We start from the raw sequence: 16288 nt of genomic DNA on the forward strand, positions 1-16288 counted from the left end.
ACCATAATAGATACAGCTTTGAATGCTCGGTAAGGATGAGTGAATAAATCCGGTGACTTCAATGCATTACTTACATACATCACCAATTTCACAATTCTTATGGAAACAGAAATGCTCACAAATCTTGATTTTAGCCTGTCAGGGATTTGCTCTTATCCATGTCACTGGCTAGCTCATCTCGAATACCTGACCTTTATGTGATGTTTGGAATATATAGGCAGATGTTCAGTCTAATAGTTTGAAAAAATATTTGTTCACTTTTTAGTCTCAGAGCATCATGCAGACACCCTTATGCCGCGTACACACGGTCGTTTTTCGGCATGAAAAAAAACGAAGTTTTTCAGCATGTCCAAAAAACGAAGTTTTTCCAACTTCATCATTAAAAACGATGTTGCCCACACACCATCGTTTTTGAAAAATGATGAACAAAGCGCGGTGACTTACAACACGTACGACGGCACTCTGAAGGGGACGTTCTATTCGCCTTTGGGCTGCTTTTAGCTTGATTCCTTGTTAGTAAGACGATTTGCGCTTTTCTGTCTGTTACAGCGTGATGAATGTGCTTACTCCATTATGAATGGTAGTTTTACCAGAACGCTCCCGTCTCATAACTCACTTCTGAGCATGTGCGGGTTTAAAACGTCGTTTTAGCCCACACACGATCATTTTTTACAACCCGAAAAACTACATTTTAAAAAACTACGTTAAAAAATGCAGCATGTTCGAATTTTTTTTTTCGTTTTTCAGAAGCCGAAAAACGATCTGAAGCCCACACACCATGGGCCAGATTCATGTAGAAATCCGGCGGCGTAACGTATCCCATTTACGTTACACCGCCGCAAGTTTTCAGCGCAAGTGCTTGATTCACAAAGCACTTGCCTGTAAACTTGCGGCGGCGTAGCGTCAAGCCGCCCGGCGCAAGAACGCCTAATTCAAACGGGGCGTGTATCATTTAAATTAGGCGCGTTCCTGTGCCGAACGTACTGCGCATGCTCCGTTTTTAAATTTCCCGCCGTGCTTTGCGCGAAATGACGTCGCCCCAACGTAATGTTTTGAACGGCGACGTGCGTTACGTACTTTCGTATTTCCGGACGACTTACGCAAACAAAAAAAAAATTTAAATTCGACGCGGGAACGACGGCCATACTTTAACATGGGCTGTCTATTTTGACACCACCTAAATAGCAGCCGTAACTTTGTGACGGGAAAAGCCGACTAGCCACGACGTAAGAGAATGCGACGAACGCGCGTACCTTCGTGGATCGCCGTAAACAGCTAATTTGCATACCCGACGCGGAAAACAACGCAAACTTCACCCAGCAGGGCGCCGAAGTATTGCATCCTAAGATCCGAAGGCGTACGAAGCCGTACGCCTGTCGGATCTTAGCCAAATGCCGTTGTACCTTTGTTTGTGAATTCAAAATAAAGATACGACGCGGCAAATTTGAAAGTACGCCGGAGTATCAGCAGATACTCCGGCGTACTTTTTCTGTGAATCTGGCCCCATCATTTTAAATTACGTTTTTAAAAACTTCGCTTTTTTTCATGCCGAAAAACGAACGCGTGTACGCGGCATGAGACACTGTACGAAATCCTACAATATTTTTATATTTTAGAACTACAGATATACACATGACTGTTTTAATACATTTTCTGCAATTTGAAAGAGAACATTCATTCAAAAAGGAATAGTGCATGTAAAATTGCTATGCAAATCTTTTTTATTATTATTTAATGTTATTAAAAGTTACCTTTCCATGTCAATATGTAGCTGTAATTTTCTAAAACTGTTTGAAAAAATGTAATGCAGCATGGCAACCTGGAAGCGTTTTGTACACCTGCTCATTGGAGACCAGATCCAGACTGGCCCAGGCAGCTGTGTCACAGTAGATCACTTCTAATAGGGATCTATTGCTGACTGCAGTGATCTTCCACAGCATGGAGGGCAGGAACAGAGCTACAGCTCAGTCCTGACATCCGTACTGAATAGGAGTGGTGTGATGTCATTTGTGACATCACTAAACACCCGATATAAACAGAACGTGAAAGCATTCTGTTTACTTTTTCTTTTATAGCATGAAGCTATCTGTAAAAGCATCGGGACCCATTGGAAGGCAGCCTACACCTCTGTTGGGACCCACAGTTGCCATTAAGACCATGTGCCATTTTAAAACGGGGACTCAAGTGATTAAGAAAAACAACCGTTTTAATACAAATGTATTAAACACATAAAAAATATATGTCACAGCAATTCATCCACTGATGGAAGATAGAACATACAGATACTGCTCAGCAAAGTAATATACAATTACATAAATGGTGTGTTCTATTGATTTAGCAATGGCTGAAGAACACAGTGAAATGTGGTTAGCTTTCAATGTGTTTCACAAAATTCAATCTGCTTTCTCAGGAAAACAAATATCAAAATCACAGAATACCATCACTGCATGTGGCCACAAACCCCCCGTAGGGAGATCACAGGGGACAAAGGAACTTGAAACCCCAATGGCAGGTCCAACCCCAAATAATGATGCCCATAGATTATAAGTATCTTTTACACCCACAATGGGATGCTTAACCACTTCAGCCCCGGACCATATTGCTGGTCAAAGACCAGAGCACTTTTTGCGATTCGGCACTGCGTCGCTTTAACTGACAATTGCGCGGTCGTGCGACGTGGCTCCCATACAAAATTGGCGTCCTTTTTTTTCAATCACTTCTGCGGTTTTTAGTTTTTGCTCTATAAACGAAAATAGAGCGACAATTTTGAAAAAAAATTATATTTTTTACTTTTTACCGTAATAAATATCCCCCAAAAATATATAAAAACATATTTTTTCCTCAGTTTAGGCCAATATGTATCACTACCCGTGAGCAAGTCTGATTAGACGAAACGTCGGGAGGAGACGTACTGACGTCACCGAGATTTGAGGACTACACGTTCGACTACCGGCCGGATCCTTTTTGCTGTTTTTAAAGTTACCTATGTAAGTGTACTACGTTTTTGCTCAATAAATGCCTTAAGCGTTATCACACCATTGTGAGTTTTCTTCTCCATGACTGCTGATTGCCTGGTGTATCTTGGTGAATCCGAGGACTGTTTTGGGAGAAGATTTTTTTCCATTGGCTGCCCATATCCCCCTTGTGCCTTTGATCTATCTATACCTAGGGCTCTGGTAAGGGTCAGTGTGTATATTGGTGGTGGTTTGCATGTCACACTGTCCGTCTGCCAGTCACAAGGGGAGAATTTGTGTGTGATTACCTAACAATATCACACTATCTAGTTTATTTTCTTTGTTTGCTTTCTGGATGTTCCACTGATGGACTGCTGGGAAGACTTTATCAAGATCCTGATCTCCTGTGCAGCCCAGTTGTTTGGCTATCTGCTTGGCTTGATCCTTTGGATCTGAAAATTTGGTAAGGGTCAGCAATTTCAGGGAACAGTGATCCAGATATTTCCTCACGTTGTGATTCCATATGAAATTTGATTATGCACAGAACTTTCACACAGTTTATATTTGTTTAAAGAAGATTTTTCTTCTTTCTCCTTGGGACTTTATAGTGCTCACTATTTTTTGATAAGTCACACATTTTTAGCGCAACTCCACTCCTTCTTTTTATAGTATTTTTTGTTTGTATAAACATCTTGAGTTTGCAGCTGTTTTTTATTGTTATAGATAAGCGCACCTTTTTTCATTTTTGCAATATGTATTCTTCTACATATTTTTCGTAAAAAAAAATCGCAAAAAGCGTTTATTGATTGGTTTGCGCAAAAGTTATAGCGTTTACAAAATAAGGGGTAGTTTTATGGCATTTTTATTTTTTTTACTAGTAATGGCGGCGATCAGCGATTTTTTTTCGGTACTGCGACATTATGGCGGACACTTCGGCCACTTTTGACACATTTTTGGGACCATTGCCATTTTTATAGCGATCAATACTATAAAAATGCCACTGGCAGGGAAGGGGTTAACACTAAGGGGCGGGGAAGGGGTTAAGTATGTTCCCTGGGTGTGTTCTAACTGTAGGCGGGGGGGGGGGGGTGGACTCACTAGGGGAAATGTCTGATTGCTGTTCATACATTGTATGAACAGACGGTCAGGCATTTCTCCCCCTGACAGGACCGCAAGCTCTGTAACGAGTGATCGCGGGTGCCCGGCGGCGATCGCGCCCGCGGGGCAAGCGCGCGGGAGTCAGGGGCGAGCGGGGGGGGGTTCGGACTTATTCATTTTTTAGTGCATTTAATTTTTGCAGAGACACACTACAGTCCATTTAACATGGTTTCCTATGGGTCACGTTCACATCTGTGCATTTTATGGAAAGGGCTTCCATAGACTTCAATTACCGTATTTATCGGCGTATACCGCGCACTTTTTTCCCCTTAAAATCAGGGGAAAATCGTGGGTGCGCGATATACGCAAAAGAATGCATTTAGGGGGAAAAACCTTAAAGTTCTCCTCTCACTTCCTGTTTTGCTTTCGAAAGAAATAAATTGCCTATAATTCTTCTTTAATGTTTCCATTTTTTGGCCACCTGTACCTTCAGTATTCACTATATCTATAGATACCATAAATCCATATGATAAAGACAAAATATATCTGTAAAGCATTTATATTCTAGGTACAATACTTTCTTATCCCTGTGAATTTTCTGTGACCCCTTATAATGAAATACACAAGCCAAGTGTACTTAACATTCCATCCTTAAACAACATATGACTGTCACCTCTGAAATGGCAACCAGTTCCTTATACTTTTAATCTTGATAAGTTTCTTTCATATTTCCATATTCATTTATTACAATCACATAGAGCGCAGATCATATGAAAACAATCAACCAGCTACAAAACACATGTTTTAGCCTGTACAGCCTCAACATACAAAACATTCTCATGACTGAAAAATCCCAAGAGTATAAGAAACATGAGCTACTGTGTACATGCAGACACTGTTCAACTTCATTCAAGCTGCTGGAAGACTGTAAAGCATTGGGGAAAACTAAAGACTGGTTTGTACCAAAAGCAGTTATGACTTTGGGATGCCGGAGAACAATATTGTCTTGTTTTCCTACTAAAAGAAATACATTATAAAGACCTCTGGTTAATTTCACAGTTCTTCTTTAATGACTAACAATGAAGGTGTTGCTTAGATTTTTCTTCTTTTCCTTAAATGTATGTGCAGTTAAACTATTAATTAAATAGTACTATTATATTGTTATACATTATCACAATGAAGTTGGATTACATATATGATTAGTAGAGGTAGAGTTTTGAATTCTGAGGCCATTCATACCAGACCTTGTTACTGTTACTAGATGTGCTAAACATTTACAATTTAGCTTACCATCAGCCAATTTCCTTCTCCCTTTATACATTTGGGTAATGTTACCATCAGCAATTTTCTTTCTCCCTATATACATATGTGTCTTTTGTAATAATCTTTTGGTTTTATGTTTGAAAGGGCATGGTGCTGTCCCGCATACAACCAACCAGATTCTCTTGTGATTGGTATAGACCCAGGGGTCCTCAAACTTTTCAGTATGAGTGCCATATCTATTTTTTACAAATATTCTTGGGCCGAAAAAAGTTTTATGAATTAAAGCGGTTGTAAACCCGCATATACATATTTATTTTTTTAACCTTGCAAGGCAAAAGCCATAATGAGCTAGTATGCACCGCATATTAGCTAATTATGAAATACTTACCTCGGAACGAGGTAGGGAACTTACCTGGTCCATGCCGAGCCGAGCGTGTCTTCCGGGTATTGCCGCTCCAGTGCTGTGATTGGCTGGAGCGGCGATGACGTCACTCCCGCGCATGCGCGAGGGAGATTTTAATCCGACATGGGTCGGCGGGGCCGGCCCTTCAGCCGAGGATCCCCCCTGCGCATTGCGAGGGGAATATCTCCTAAACCGTACAGGTTTAGGAGATATTCTTTATACCTACAGGTAAGCCTTATTATAGGCTTACCTGTAGGCAAAAGTCAAAAAAGTGGGTTAACAACCACTTTAACAAATAACAATTTAAAGTAATTAGTGAGTTTTACTCATTAAACAGCATGATATGATTTAGAACAGAAAGAAACTTGAGCTCTTTGGAATCCCTCCTTACACGGAAGTTCTCATTATATCGGAAACCCTATCAAAGTTTCCCTTTACACTGGAGTAACCCCTTACATTGGAATCCCCATGAGGGTTCTCCCTTACATCCGGGTCCTCAACAGAGACCCCTCTTACATCAGAGGGCTGCATGAAACCTTGCAGAGGGCCATTTTTGGCCTGCAGTTTGAAGGCCCCTACTATAGATAATGCAGACAGCCCTTTCATGCATTTTGATACATAAGGGTTATTTGAATGTTTCAGTCTGTTTTGATTCAGAGAAATCAATCAGATAAAAGTGTATTTTAGTTTTGAATAGAGTGGTGAAGTGTTAGAACCCCTATAAGGTGTTTATTAATGCCCCTGCTGGGGAGATTCACACTCTCTATTTGTCTTGGTTGGTATTATCACTGCGAAGGAAAGTAAAGAAAAATCCCAAAGTTTGCATTCTCATCTGAATAAGACCAGAAGGTAAAGCTGGCCATGGATGGGTAGAATTTCAAAATGTTCTAAGAAAGTGTGTTCATTTATCTAATCATTGATGGGTCAAATCAATGTTTGCTCTCGACTGCAAGAAAATTCATTAGAGCAGAATGATTTTTTTTTTCTGGTTGAACTGGATGGACTTTTTGTGTCTTTTTTCAACCTGACTAACTATGTAACTATGTAAACACATTTTCTATGTGGTTTTTATTCAGTAAAGTCCATTCATTCCAAAAAAACAGATGGTAAAAGCAAATGAAAAGCATTACAATTTTCGGAGAATTTTGTATGACTTTTTCTAAGAACTTTTGTTCGAAATTCTATCCACCTATGTCCAGCTTAAAGTGGTTGTTAAGCCCCTATTTCATCTTTATATCATCCCCTCTGTGCTTTATAAAAAAAAATAGAAAATTCTACCCATTTTAACAGCATCTCCCAGTGATAAGATGATTCCAGGCTCTCAACTCTCCCCGTGTGATATCTCCAGGGGCCCGAAATTTCCCTGCTGATGTCAGCCAGGGAGGAGGGGAGGAGAGGAGCTGAGAGGCTGGAGTCATGTGATCGCTGGGAGACACTGTTAAAACAGGTAGAAATATTTTTTTTTAATAAAGCATAGGCTCTAGGACACAGCTTTTTATCTGACAGAGGGGATGATATACAGATCAGTTAGTTTTGAAGCAGTAGGATGAGGAGCAGATCAGCAATAATGAGAGATGACAGGCAGGCAGGGGAGGGGGAGGAGGAGGACAGAGGGAGACAGAAGAGCTGCAGATAGCAGTGTATGATGGAGGTACGTACACTGACAACAGTGTCAGGGATCAGCAGCTCTGAGGGGAGGACAGAAGCTAGCAAGATCGTACAGGTATTTCAGGTGATACAGGGGGCCAAAATACACAACACAAGCACTGTGCTGTATAAAATGCTTTAAAGGAACAGGATCTTTATTTAATTTTTTGGGGGTTAATAAACGCTTTACGTCTTCCAATTGTGCAGTGACAACTGTCTAAGAGAGCATTTTCCTCACTTTTGGGAGGAATTGCTATTACTGTTATGCCTTGGGACATGAAATCGTGGAAAATCTCCCCAATGGTACACAAATGGTAAAATAGAGGGGGAATATAATCAAATATTGTTGTTCTCTGCGCATCGAGGCCTACGGGTAAATGACTGCGTTTTGTACCACTTTGTACTTTTAAGAATTTTAATAAATAAATAAATCCTACTCTAGCAATAATTGAAAAACAAATGTTTTATCTTTAGATATACTTTAAAGCGGTTGTAAACCGCATAAACTTTTTTTTTTTTTTCAAACCTGCAAGGCAAAAGGCATAATCAGCTAGTTTGCACTGCATACTAGCTGAATATGAAATACTTACCTCGGAACGAGGTGAAGAACACTTACCTGGTCCATGCCGAGCGAGATGTGATCTTGCTCCGGCGTGTCTTCCGGGTATCGCCGCTCCAGCGCTGTGATTGGCTGGAGCGGCGATGACGTCACTCCCACGCGTGCGCGCGGGAGATTTAAAATCGGCAGGGTCCGGCGGATGCTGATCCTTTCGCTGTGGATTCCCCCCTGCGCATGCGCCGCTGCAATCAGCGGCGCATTGCGAGGGGAATATCTCCTAAACCGTACAGGTTTAGGAGATATTCTTTATACCTACAGGTAAGCCTTATTATAGGCTTACCTGTAGGTAAAAGTGAAAAAGTGGGTTTACAACCACTTTAATGTTCACATTAGAAACTGATAGGTGGACATAAAATTAAACTACACTTCAGTTGGGGAAAAACAATTCTCTTCAAATAAGTTATATACAATGCAAGCATTTTAGGAAAGCTTTATTGTAGACTCTTATCTTCTGTTGTTTGGTTCAAAATCACATGTCATTTTATTCACTTCCTTCTTCCTGTGTGTTAAGCAGGAAGGCTGCCTGCTAGTGCTTATATCACATTATCAATTCCAGTGATGTAATAAAGTCAGGTACACACGGGCCTAAAGTCGGTAGACAACAGCCAGTTAAAAAAACAGCCGACATTCGGCCTGTGTGTAAGTCAGTCTGTCCGACAGAAGCGGGCCAAATGACTGGCTTCTGTGAGATGTGCATGCTGGAAAACCAGCATCCGACCACCTCCCAATCAGCGCTCTCAGCCAATGGCAGAGAGGGCTGATCGGAGTGTTCTGGACGGAATCCGGACACAACAGCTCAGCCGGGGAGATCGCTAAACTATAGTTGCTCTGACCGGAGCCGACTAGAAGTGTGTGCCCGGCTTAAGGGAACAACAACAGGGTAGAGCAAGTGAGCCAAGCACAAGGGCAGAACATTTAATTTAGGTAAGAGCAGTATTTACATAAAGGGGTTGATTTAATGAATGCAAATAGGCTGTTCACTTTTCAAGGGAAATTGAACCTTGCAAGGGAATTTTTCGCAGACTTTACTGTATGTGTTAAAACTCCAGTTTTGCAAAGAATATCCAATCCCGTGCAAGGGAAAAAAAAAACAGCATTTTTGCTTGCATGGAATTAGATTGCAGAAGTCAGCGAAGCTTTACGTCATTCACTAAGCTTTGGGGAAAATTCTCTCAGAAAGTACAACTTCCTTTGCACAGTGAACAGTCATTTTGCCTTTAGTAGATCAACCCCATAGTGTACAGAAATGCCTCTAGGTGCTATATTCATCATAGCTGACTGTAATGCACATATTCTTTTTAATAACATTAAAATGTATGTATAGCCAAAACAATGTTTAGTTTTAAGAAGGTAGGGAGGAATTAGAACTTCTTTTGGATTTTTATTGAGATCAACCCTCTCTATAGGGCTCAACATACATGTTACAATCTAACCATACAATCTCTGTACAATCAACTTTAAACTTGCCAAAACTATACAATATGGGCACCTATCTAATCTGTATCTAAACATACAGGCTCTTGCACTGCATACTTTTTGGCAGTTGTAAAGGAGATACAATCAGTTTGTAACGTGTGTGGTGTGCTTTAGTCCTGGTGATCATTGTCACATAGACAGAAAGTATGGGAAATCCAAAATTATAACGCTAGAGATTAGGAGAATCCTCACTTTTGGGAGGAATTGCTATTACTGTTATGCCTTGGGACATGAAATCGTGGAAAATCTCCCCAATGGTACACAAATGGTAAAACAGAGGGGGAATATAATCAAATATTGTTGTTCTCTGCGCATCGAGGCCTACGGGTAAATGACTGCGTTTTGTACCACTTTATACTTTTAAGAATTTTAATAAATAAATAAATAAATAAATAAATCCTACTCTAGCAATAATTGAAAAACAAATGTTTTATCTTTAGATATACTTTAAAGCGGTTGTAAACCGCATAAACTTTTTTTTTTTTTCAAACCTGCAAGGCAAAAGGCATAATCAGCTAGTTTGCACTGCATACTAGCTGAATATGAAATACTTACCTCGGAACGAGGTGAAGAACACTTACCTGGTCCATGCCGAGCGAGATGTGATCTTGCTCCGGCGTGTCTTCTGGGTATCGCCGCTCCAGCGCTGTGATTGGCTGGAGCGGCGATGACGTCACTCCCACGCGTGCGCGAGAGATTTAAAATCGGCAGGGTCCGGCGGATGCCGATCCTTTCGCTGTGGATTCCCCCCTGCGCCGCTGCAATCAGCGGCGCATTGCGAGGGGAATATCTCCTAAACCGTACAGGTTTAGGAGATATTCTTTATACCTACAGGTAAGCCTTATTATAGGCTTACCTGTAGGTAAAAGTGAAAAAGTGGGTTTACAACCACTTTAATGTTCACATTAGAAACTGATAGGTGGACATAAAATTAAAGTACACTTCAGTTGGGGAAAAACAATTCTCTTCAAATAAGTTATATACAATGCAAGCATTTTAGGAAAGCTTTATTGTAGATTCTTATCTTCTGTTGTTTGGTTCAAAATCACATGTCATTTCATTCACTTCCTTCTTCCTGTGTGTTAAGCAGGAAGGCTGCCTGCTAGTGCTTATATCACATTATCAATTCCAGTGTTGTAATAAAGTCAGGTACACACGGGCCTAAAGTCGGTAGACAACAGCCGGTTAAAAAAACAGCCGACATTCGGCCTGTGTGTAAGTCAGTCTGTCCGACAGAAGCCGGCCAAATGACTGGCTTCTGTGAGATGTGCATGCTGGAAAACCAGCATCCGACCACCTCCCAATCAGCGCTCTCAGCCAATGGCAGAGAGGGCTGATTGGAGTGTTCTGGACAGAATCAGAACACAACAGCTCAGCCAGGGAGATCGCTGAACTATAGTAGCTCTGACCGGAGCCAACAGTTTTTTATTCGTTCAAACCGCGGGGTTGAAAAAAAAAAAACTAGAAGTGTGTGCCCGGCTTAAGGGAACAACAACAGGGTAGAGCAAGTGAGCCAAGCACAAGGGCAGAACATTTCATTTAGGGAGGAGCAGTATTTACATAAAGGGGTTGATTTAATGAATGCAAATAGGCTGTTCACTTTTCAAGGGAAATTGAACCTTGCAAGGGAATTTTTCGCAGACTTTACTGTATGTGTTAAAACTCCAGTTTTGCAAAGAATATCCAATCCCGTGCAAGTAAAAAAAAAACAGCATTTTTGCTTGCATGGAATTAGATTGCAGAAGTCAGCAAAGCTTCACGTCATTCACTAAGCTTTGGGGAAAATTCTCTCAGAAAGCACAACTTCCTTTGCACAGTGAACAGTCATTTTGCCTTTAGCAGATCAACCCCATAGTGTACAGAAATGCCTCTAGGTGCTATGTTCATCATAGCTGACTGTAATGCATATATTCTTTTTAATAACATTAAAATGTATGTATAGCCAAAACAATTTTTAGTTTTAAGAAGGTAGGGAGGATTTAGAACTTCTTTTGGATTTTTATTGAGATCAACCCTCTCTATAGGGCTCAACATACATGTTACAATCTGACTATACAATCTCTGTACAATCAACTTTAAACTTGCCAAAACTATACAATATGAGCACCTACCTAAAGTATGCAACTTATCTGTATCTAAACATACAGGCTCTTGCACTGCATACTTTTTGGCAGTTGTAAAGGAGATACAATCAGTTTGTAACGCGTGTGGTGAGCTTTAGTCCTGGTGATCATTGTCACATAGACAGAAAGTATGGGAAATCCAAAATTATAAAGCTAGAGATTAGGAGAATCTATAAATTGGGACACCTGTTCTGATAAGAATTGTCTAAAAGTGGCCATAAACTGTTAAGTTTTCTTGTTCAGTCAAGGGAAAAATTCCTCCATCCATACAAACGAGATGGATGGAGGAATCCCTCTTTCCCCACCAGGACACTGTATTCTGACAGTGGCACTGGCTGCTGTCAGAATATATTGATCAGTGGCTCCAAACAATTGGCTGCAACTCCTTATGGAGAAGAGTTTTTTTTAACATGCCCCTTACACAGAATTCAATCTAATAATTTCCTTCTGTTTGGGAAGAGGGGCAGTCACACATTGATTGAAATTGTAGCTGAATGAAGAAAAAAATAAAATAATCTTATACTCAGAAAATCAAGGTAGATGAAGAAACTTCCCCACCTGGACATTGTATTCTTGACAGCGGGACCAGACATTGTGTGGCCGCATTCACTGATCACCAAAAGTTTTCCATTTCGTTCCTTCGACAAAAGTCGGTCAAACATTTAAATTCTCTTGAGCGAGACTGGCCTCTGCTGAACTGGCTAAATTGTAATCAGTGTATGTTCAGCTTTAAACAACTGACAAGATTACAATATCATGAAGACATGATACACATGAAGACAGGATAAATCAGGGTAGTTGTTTTCTATGGAGAAGGTTTTTGGGCCCGAGGTCAACGCTCATTTTCATTCAAACCTGTTTCTGCCAGATAACAATAAAATCCCAGATGTCTAAAGAGTGGCTATAAATTACAGCTAGAGTTGTAGCCTGGTATTCATAAACTGGATTACACTGCATACCCTTTTATTAGTTCTGCCATTTTGAAACGTATGTATGCCAGCTTGAAAAGCCACAGGCTGCTGGTCTTCATTGTAATTTATTCATAGATGTAATCACTGAAGCTGTTTTCAATTAGCAAAATTCATTAGTAAGATTTGAGGGATTATATCCCAAACTAAACTACAGAATTAAATGGTCTGACACTTTTATTGAACTTTGCAGCTGTAGTAATAAGAGAATGTATTTTTGTCTGCATAATAAAAAGGTGCCCTTGTTATTCAGGCCCAGAACCACTGCGTCTTTTTTTTCAACCTAATTCCACTCGAATTGTAAAGGTTTAGTATGTCTGAAAATTTCTTACAAAAGACACAGTGAACTTTTGTAATTTATATATTTCACTGAAAGACAATCAGATTCAGATGTTGCGTGACACCAATTAGGTAAAGCAGACAAGTCAATTGTAAACTATGATCCCATTCAAAATAAGGAGCTCATGTATCATAGTAACTCAAGGGGTCGGGGTTCTTTGGGATACACAGTGGTGAGTGCTAAATCACAGCTCAGTGAGGTCACATAATCACATTCCAGATTAACCTTTCAAAACATCCCAATAAATCTTTGGGAGCCAAAGCCTGACAACAGTGGCAGATCTTTATACATTTTTCATTTTCTTTTTATGCATTCATACAATTCTTTAACACCAACTACTGAGTGGTGCATAGGATGACTTTAGCAATAGACATCATTACCATGAATACAGTGAAAATATTTTTAGGCACTTTGAGTAAAATGTCAGAACACATTTTATCCAGCTTACATAGCAGATTTGAAATTAGTATTAAAATGGTATTCTAATGCATTTATTTATGAGGACCCGAAGTTGACCAAAAAAGTCAGACATTGGAGGCCTGTGAAAGTATGGTTTGATGAGTGCAATATCTTACTTTTAAGGGGTTGGGTGACACAAACATGTCTATCAACACAGCCACGCACTGCTCTTATCCCGAAGAAGCAATATCGATCTACATAACCCTCTTTATTTGCCTGAGATATCAAGTTCTTACAGTGCCCAATCCAAACAAAAAGAATGAGGTAACAATCAGCTTATCTATATTGTTATATTTAGGTTGTCATTCCTATAATGCCTTAAAGCTGAAATTCTAACCTCAATCAAATATAATGATCTGAGGGTCAAATCAGAAATTAGGCACTATAACTTTCTCAAATACCTCATGGCACTAACATGTATGACATATCTTTGGTCTGGTCTGATTTTCTTTATAATTAGAAGTACTACTGATCCCTAATCAGATCAGTGGTACACATATATAATACCAGTCAGAAAAAGTCATCCAACAGGAGCCTAGTAAATGAGAGTTGAATAGCTTCTTCCAACGTCTGTATAAACAAATGCACAGAGGCCCTAATCTCCAGCACCTTTTTATTGTGCTGAAGGAGTAGCCTGAATTGTAGCCACAAACATTTATATACTTGCTGGCTCTCCTATGTCTTTAAGGATGGACTGCTGAGCAAATATAAATTTGAAATACGCACTCCCCCTTCCTTCCTCGAGGTTTCAAATGCAATGTTCCAATCCTAGAAAATAAATCTTTGGATATTACCTTCCCTTAGATAAATGATCTTTGTATCCTTCTAGATAAATGCAAAATACTGATATCTATACATTTCTATGTATTCCATAAAAGAAAGGTAATTCTTTCAATGAGCGATATAATGAAACTTTCACTATTGATATATTACTGATTTTGTAAAATACAGTGGCTAATGTAGTCAGTTCACATTGATGTGACATATATTTACTGCTAGAGGGATTTACAGTGTACAGCTAGACGGTGCATTGCTAGACATTTTATTGTACTTCCACTCAGACTTATCAAATCACCTGCATGAGCTAAGAGCATATGGTTGCAATTACTTTTCTGTAGAAATTGGTGGTTAAGCTACCTCTGTGGTTACGAAAGGCACTTAATGCTTAAAATACACAGTATGAAAAATGCTACATTAGGAACATTTTCAATTCCCTTTTCTTATTTTTATTAATTCAAAATGGACATATTTCTGCACCAGTTCTTAGTGCTGTTAATTTATGATGGCTCCTGAAAGCATCTGGTTAATAAAGAACTTACTGATACAGCAATATAGCGGAATGAATGCCTCAACAGCTATGGAACACTTACCATCATCCAAGTACAACTGATCCAGTTCCTCAGGCTCACACTTGATGGTTACAGGAATAGGGGCCAAATTATGATTATTGTCCTCATGCAACTCTGGCAGTGACAGAGGTTGAGTGGTTGGAGATTCATTTCTCTGAACCTTCTGCTGTTGGTGCGGCGGTTGGCCCATTACTGATGAATGAGTTGGACTGCAGGGCTGCAAATAGGATGGCTCTTGGGTAATAGATGGAACTGGAGAAGAGGGACTGTTGGGATAGACTGTTTGTTGATAACCAAGGGGACAGCTACTGCTCTGATGGAGACTCACCTGCGGCTGCAGCATGATGTGGGATGACTGATCGGGTGAACTTGGGTGCACAACAATAGACCGTGGCACTTCCTGTATGGTGGGAACGCCTCCAGTGGGCTGCTGAAGTCCTAGCTGAGAGTGGCCAGTATTCGAGATGCATTTGTTGTACGGTGAAGATGATAGGTCATGGAGCTTGTGGCTTGAATTGGAAGATGTCATCACAGTGTTTCTTTGCTGACAAGATGTGAAGCCAGACACAAGGCACGAACCAGGATCAGATGGCATCAAAATCTGTTGGCTGTAGTATGGCTTTGAGAGTTGAGTTAATCCCTGGTTCACTGGGCCACAAGTTTGAGCTGACTCATAGTCATCAGTGGGCTCTGTTTTTATAATTGGAACTGTTAGGAGAGAAGAAAAAATTAAATAAACATGAGTTGCATTTCGGTAAGATCAAGTTGGCTTGTGGCTAGGATACCCCTTGCAAAACAAACAACGTCTTGAATAAGACTCTGTGTGTCTTTTGCCTCGTTCTCCCACCCAATAAAAAAAAAAAGTATGAGTCATCAGCATAAGAAAGTCACAGCTGGTTCTAATATTCAAAAGAACTATTTTCTTTGGAATCTCCTCCAGTACTAATGTGCTATAAAAGTCTATTTGCAAATAGCCATGTTGCTGAAGAAGCTTTGGACCCAAGGGCTCCATGGATTTGTAATAATCAAAGCAAAAAAATTTACTTGGATGTATTATTGCCTTTGCTGCTGCTACCGATAAACAGTTTGATAAATGTGTTTGGTAAAATCATTGTCAGACTAAACAGATTCAAATGAATCAAGCGAGACAAACACAAGCAAAAGTAGTTGTGGTTTATGATGTCACTGGCAATTCAACTGATTATGTAAGTGTCTTGCACTGCTGCATGTGTTTAGATTAAATGTTTTCCAGCTACTGAAGACTAAGCTGCCTACACCAGTGTATTTTCTTTACTCTATTTTACCTTATTACCAAATTTTAATCCCAAATATACAATACTTACCTGACTAAATTCAATAGTTGGACCCCATGCTACTTTGAAAAAATTTGAAACTAACTGTGATGCAGTTTAGCAGCAATGGGGATATTATACCATTTAGCCAAAAGGCATATTTAAGATGTGAACTTTAATATATGGAGAATGTTCCAACAGTTGATCCCTATAATATGCACCTTACTGTAGTTTACTGTAATAAACAAAGAATTTCCTTAAAGGAGAAGTGCAGCCAAAGCTCGTTTGGCTGTACTT

The 16288-nt window shown here is 39.9% G+C and overlaps 1 protein-coding gene across 5 annotated transcripts in view; it reads right to left on the reverse strand.

The window, feature by feature from the left end:
* Positions 1-16288, reverse strand: part of NFATC1 (nuclear factor of activated T cells 1) — a 271495-nt gene that overhangs the window by 79323 nt on the left and 175884 nt on the right. For 3 of the 5 annotated variants that reach the window (XM_040353852.1, XM_040353850.1, XM_040353851.1), the window contains one exon: positions 14721-15407. In XM_040353852.1, the coding sequence (XP_040209786.1) occupies positions 14721-15407 (687 nt within the window). The remainder of the gene's footprint in view (positions 1-14720; positions 15408-16288) is intronic. The other 2 variants (XR_005749481.1, XM_040353853.1) reach the window with 1 other exon arrangement.

The sequence above is a fragment of the Rana temporaria genome, chromosome 5 (assembly GCF_905171775.1).
Source record: "Rana temporaria chromosome 5, aRanTem1.1, whole genome shotgun sequence".
NCBI lineage: Eukaryota > Metazoa > Chordata > Amphibia > Anura > Ranidae > Rana > Rana temporaria.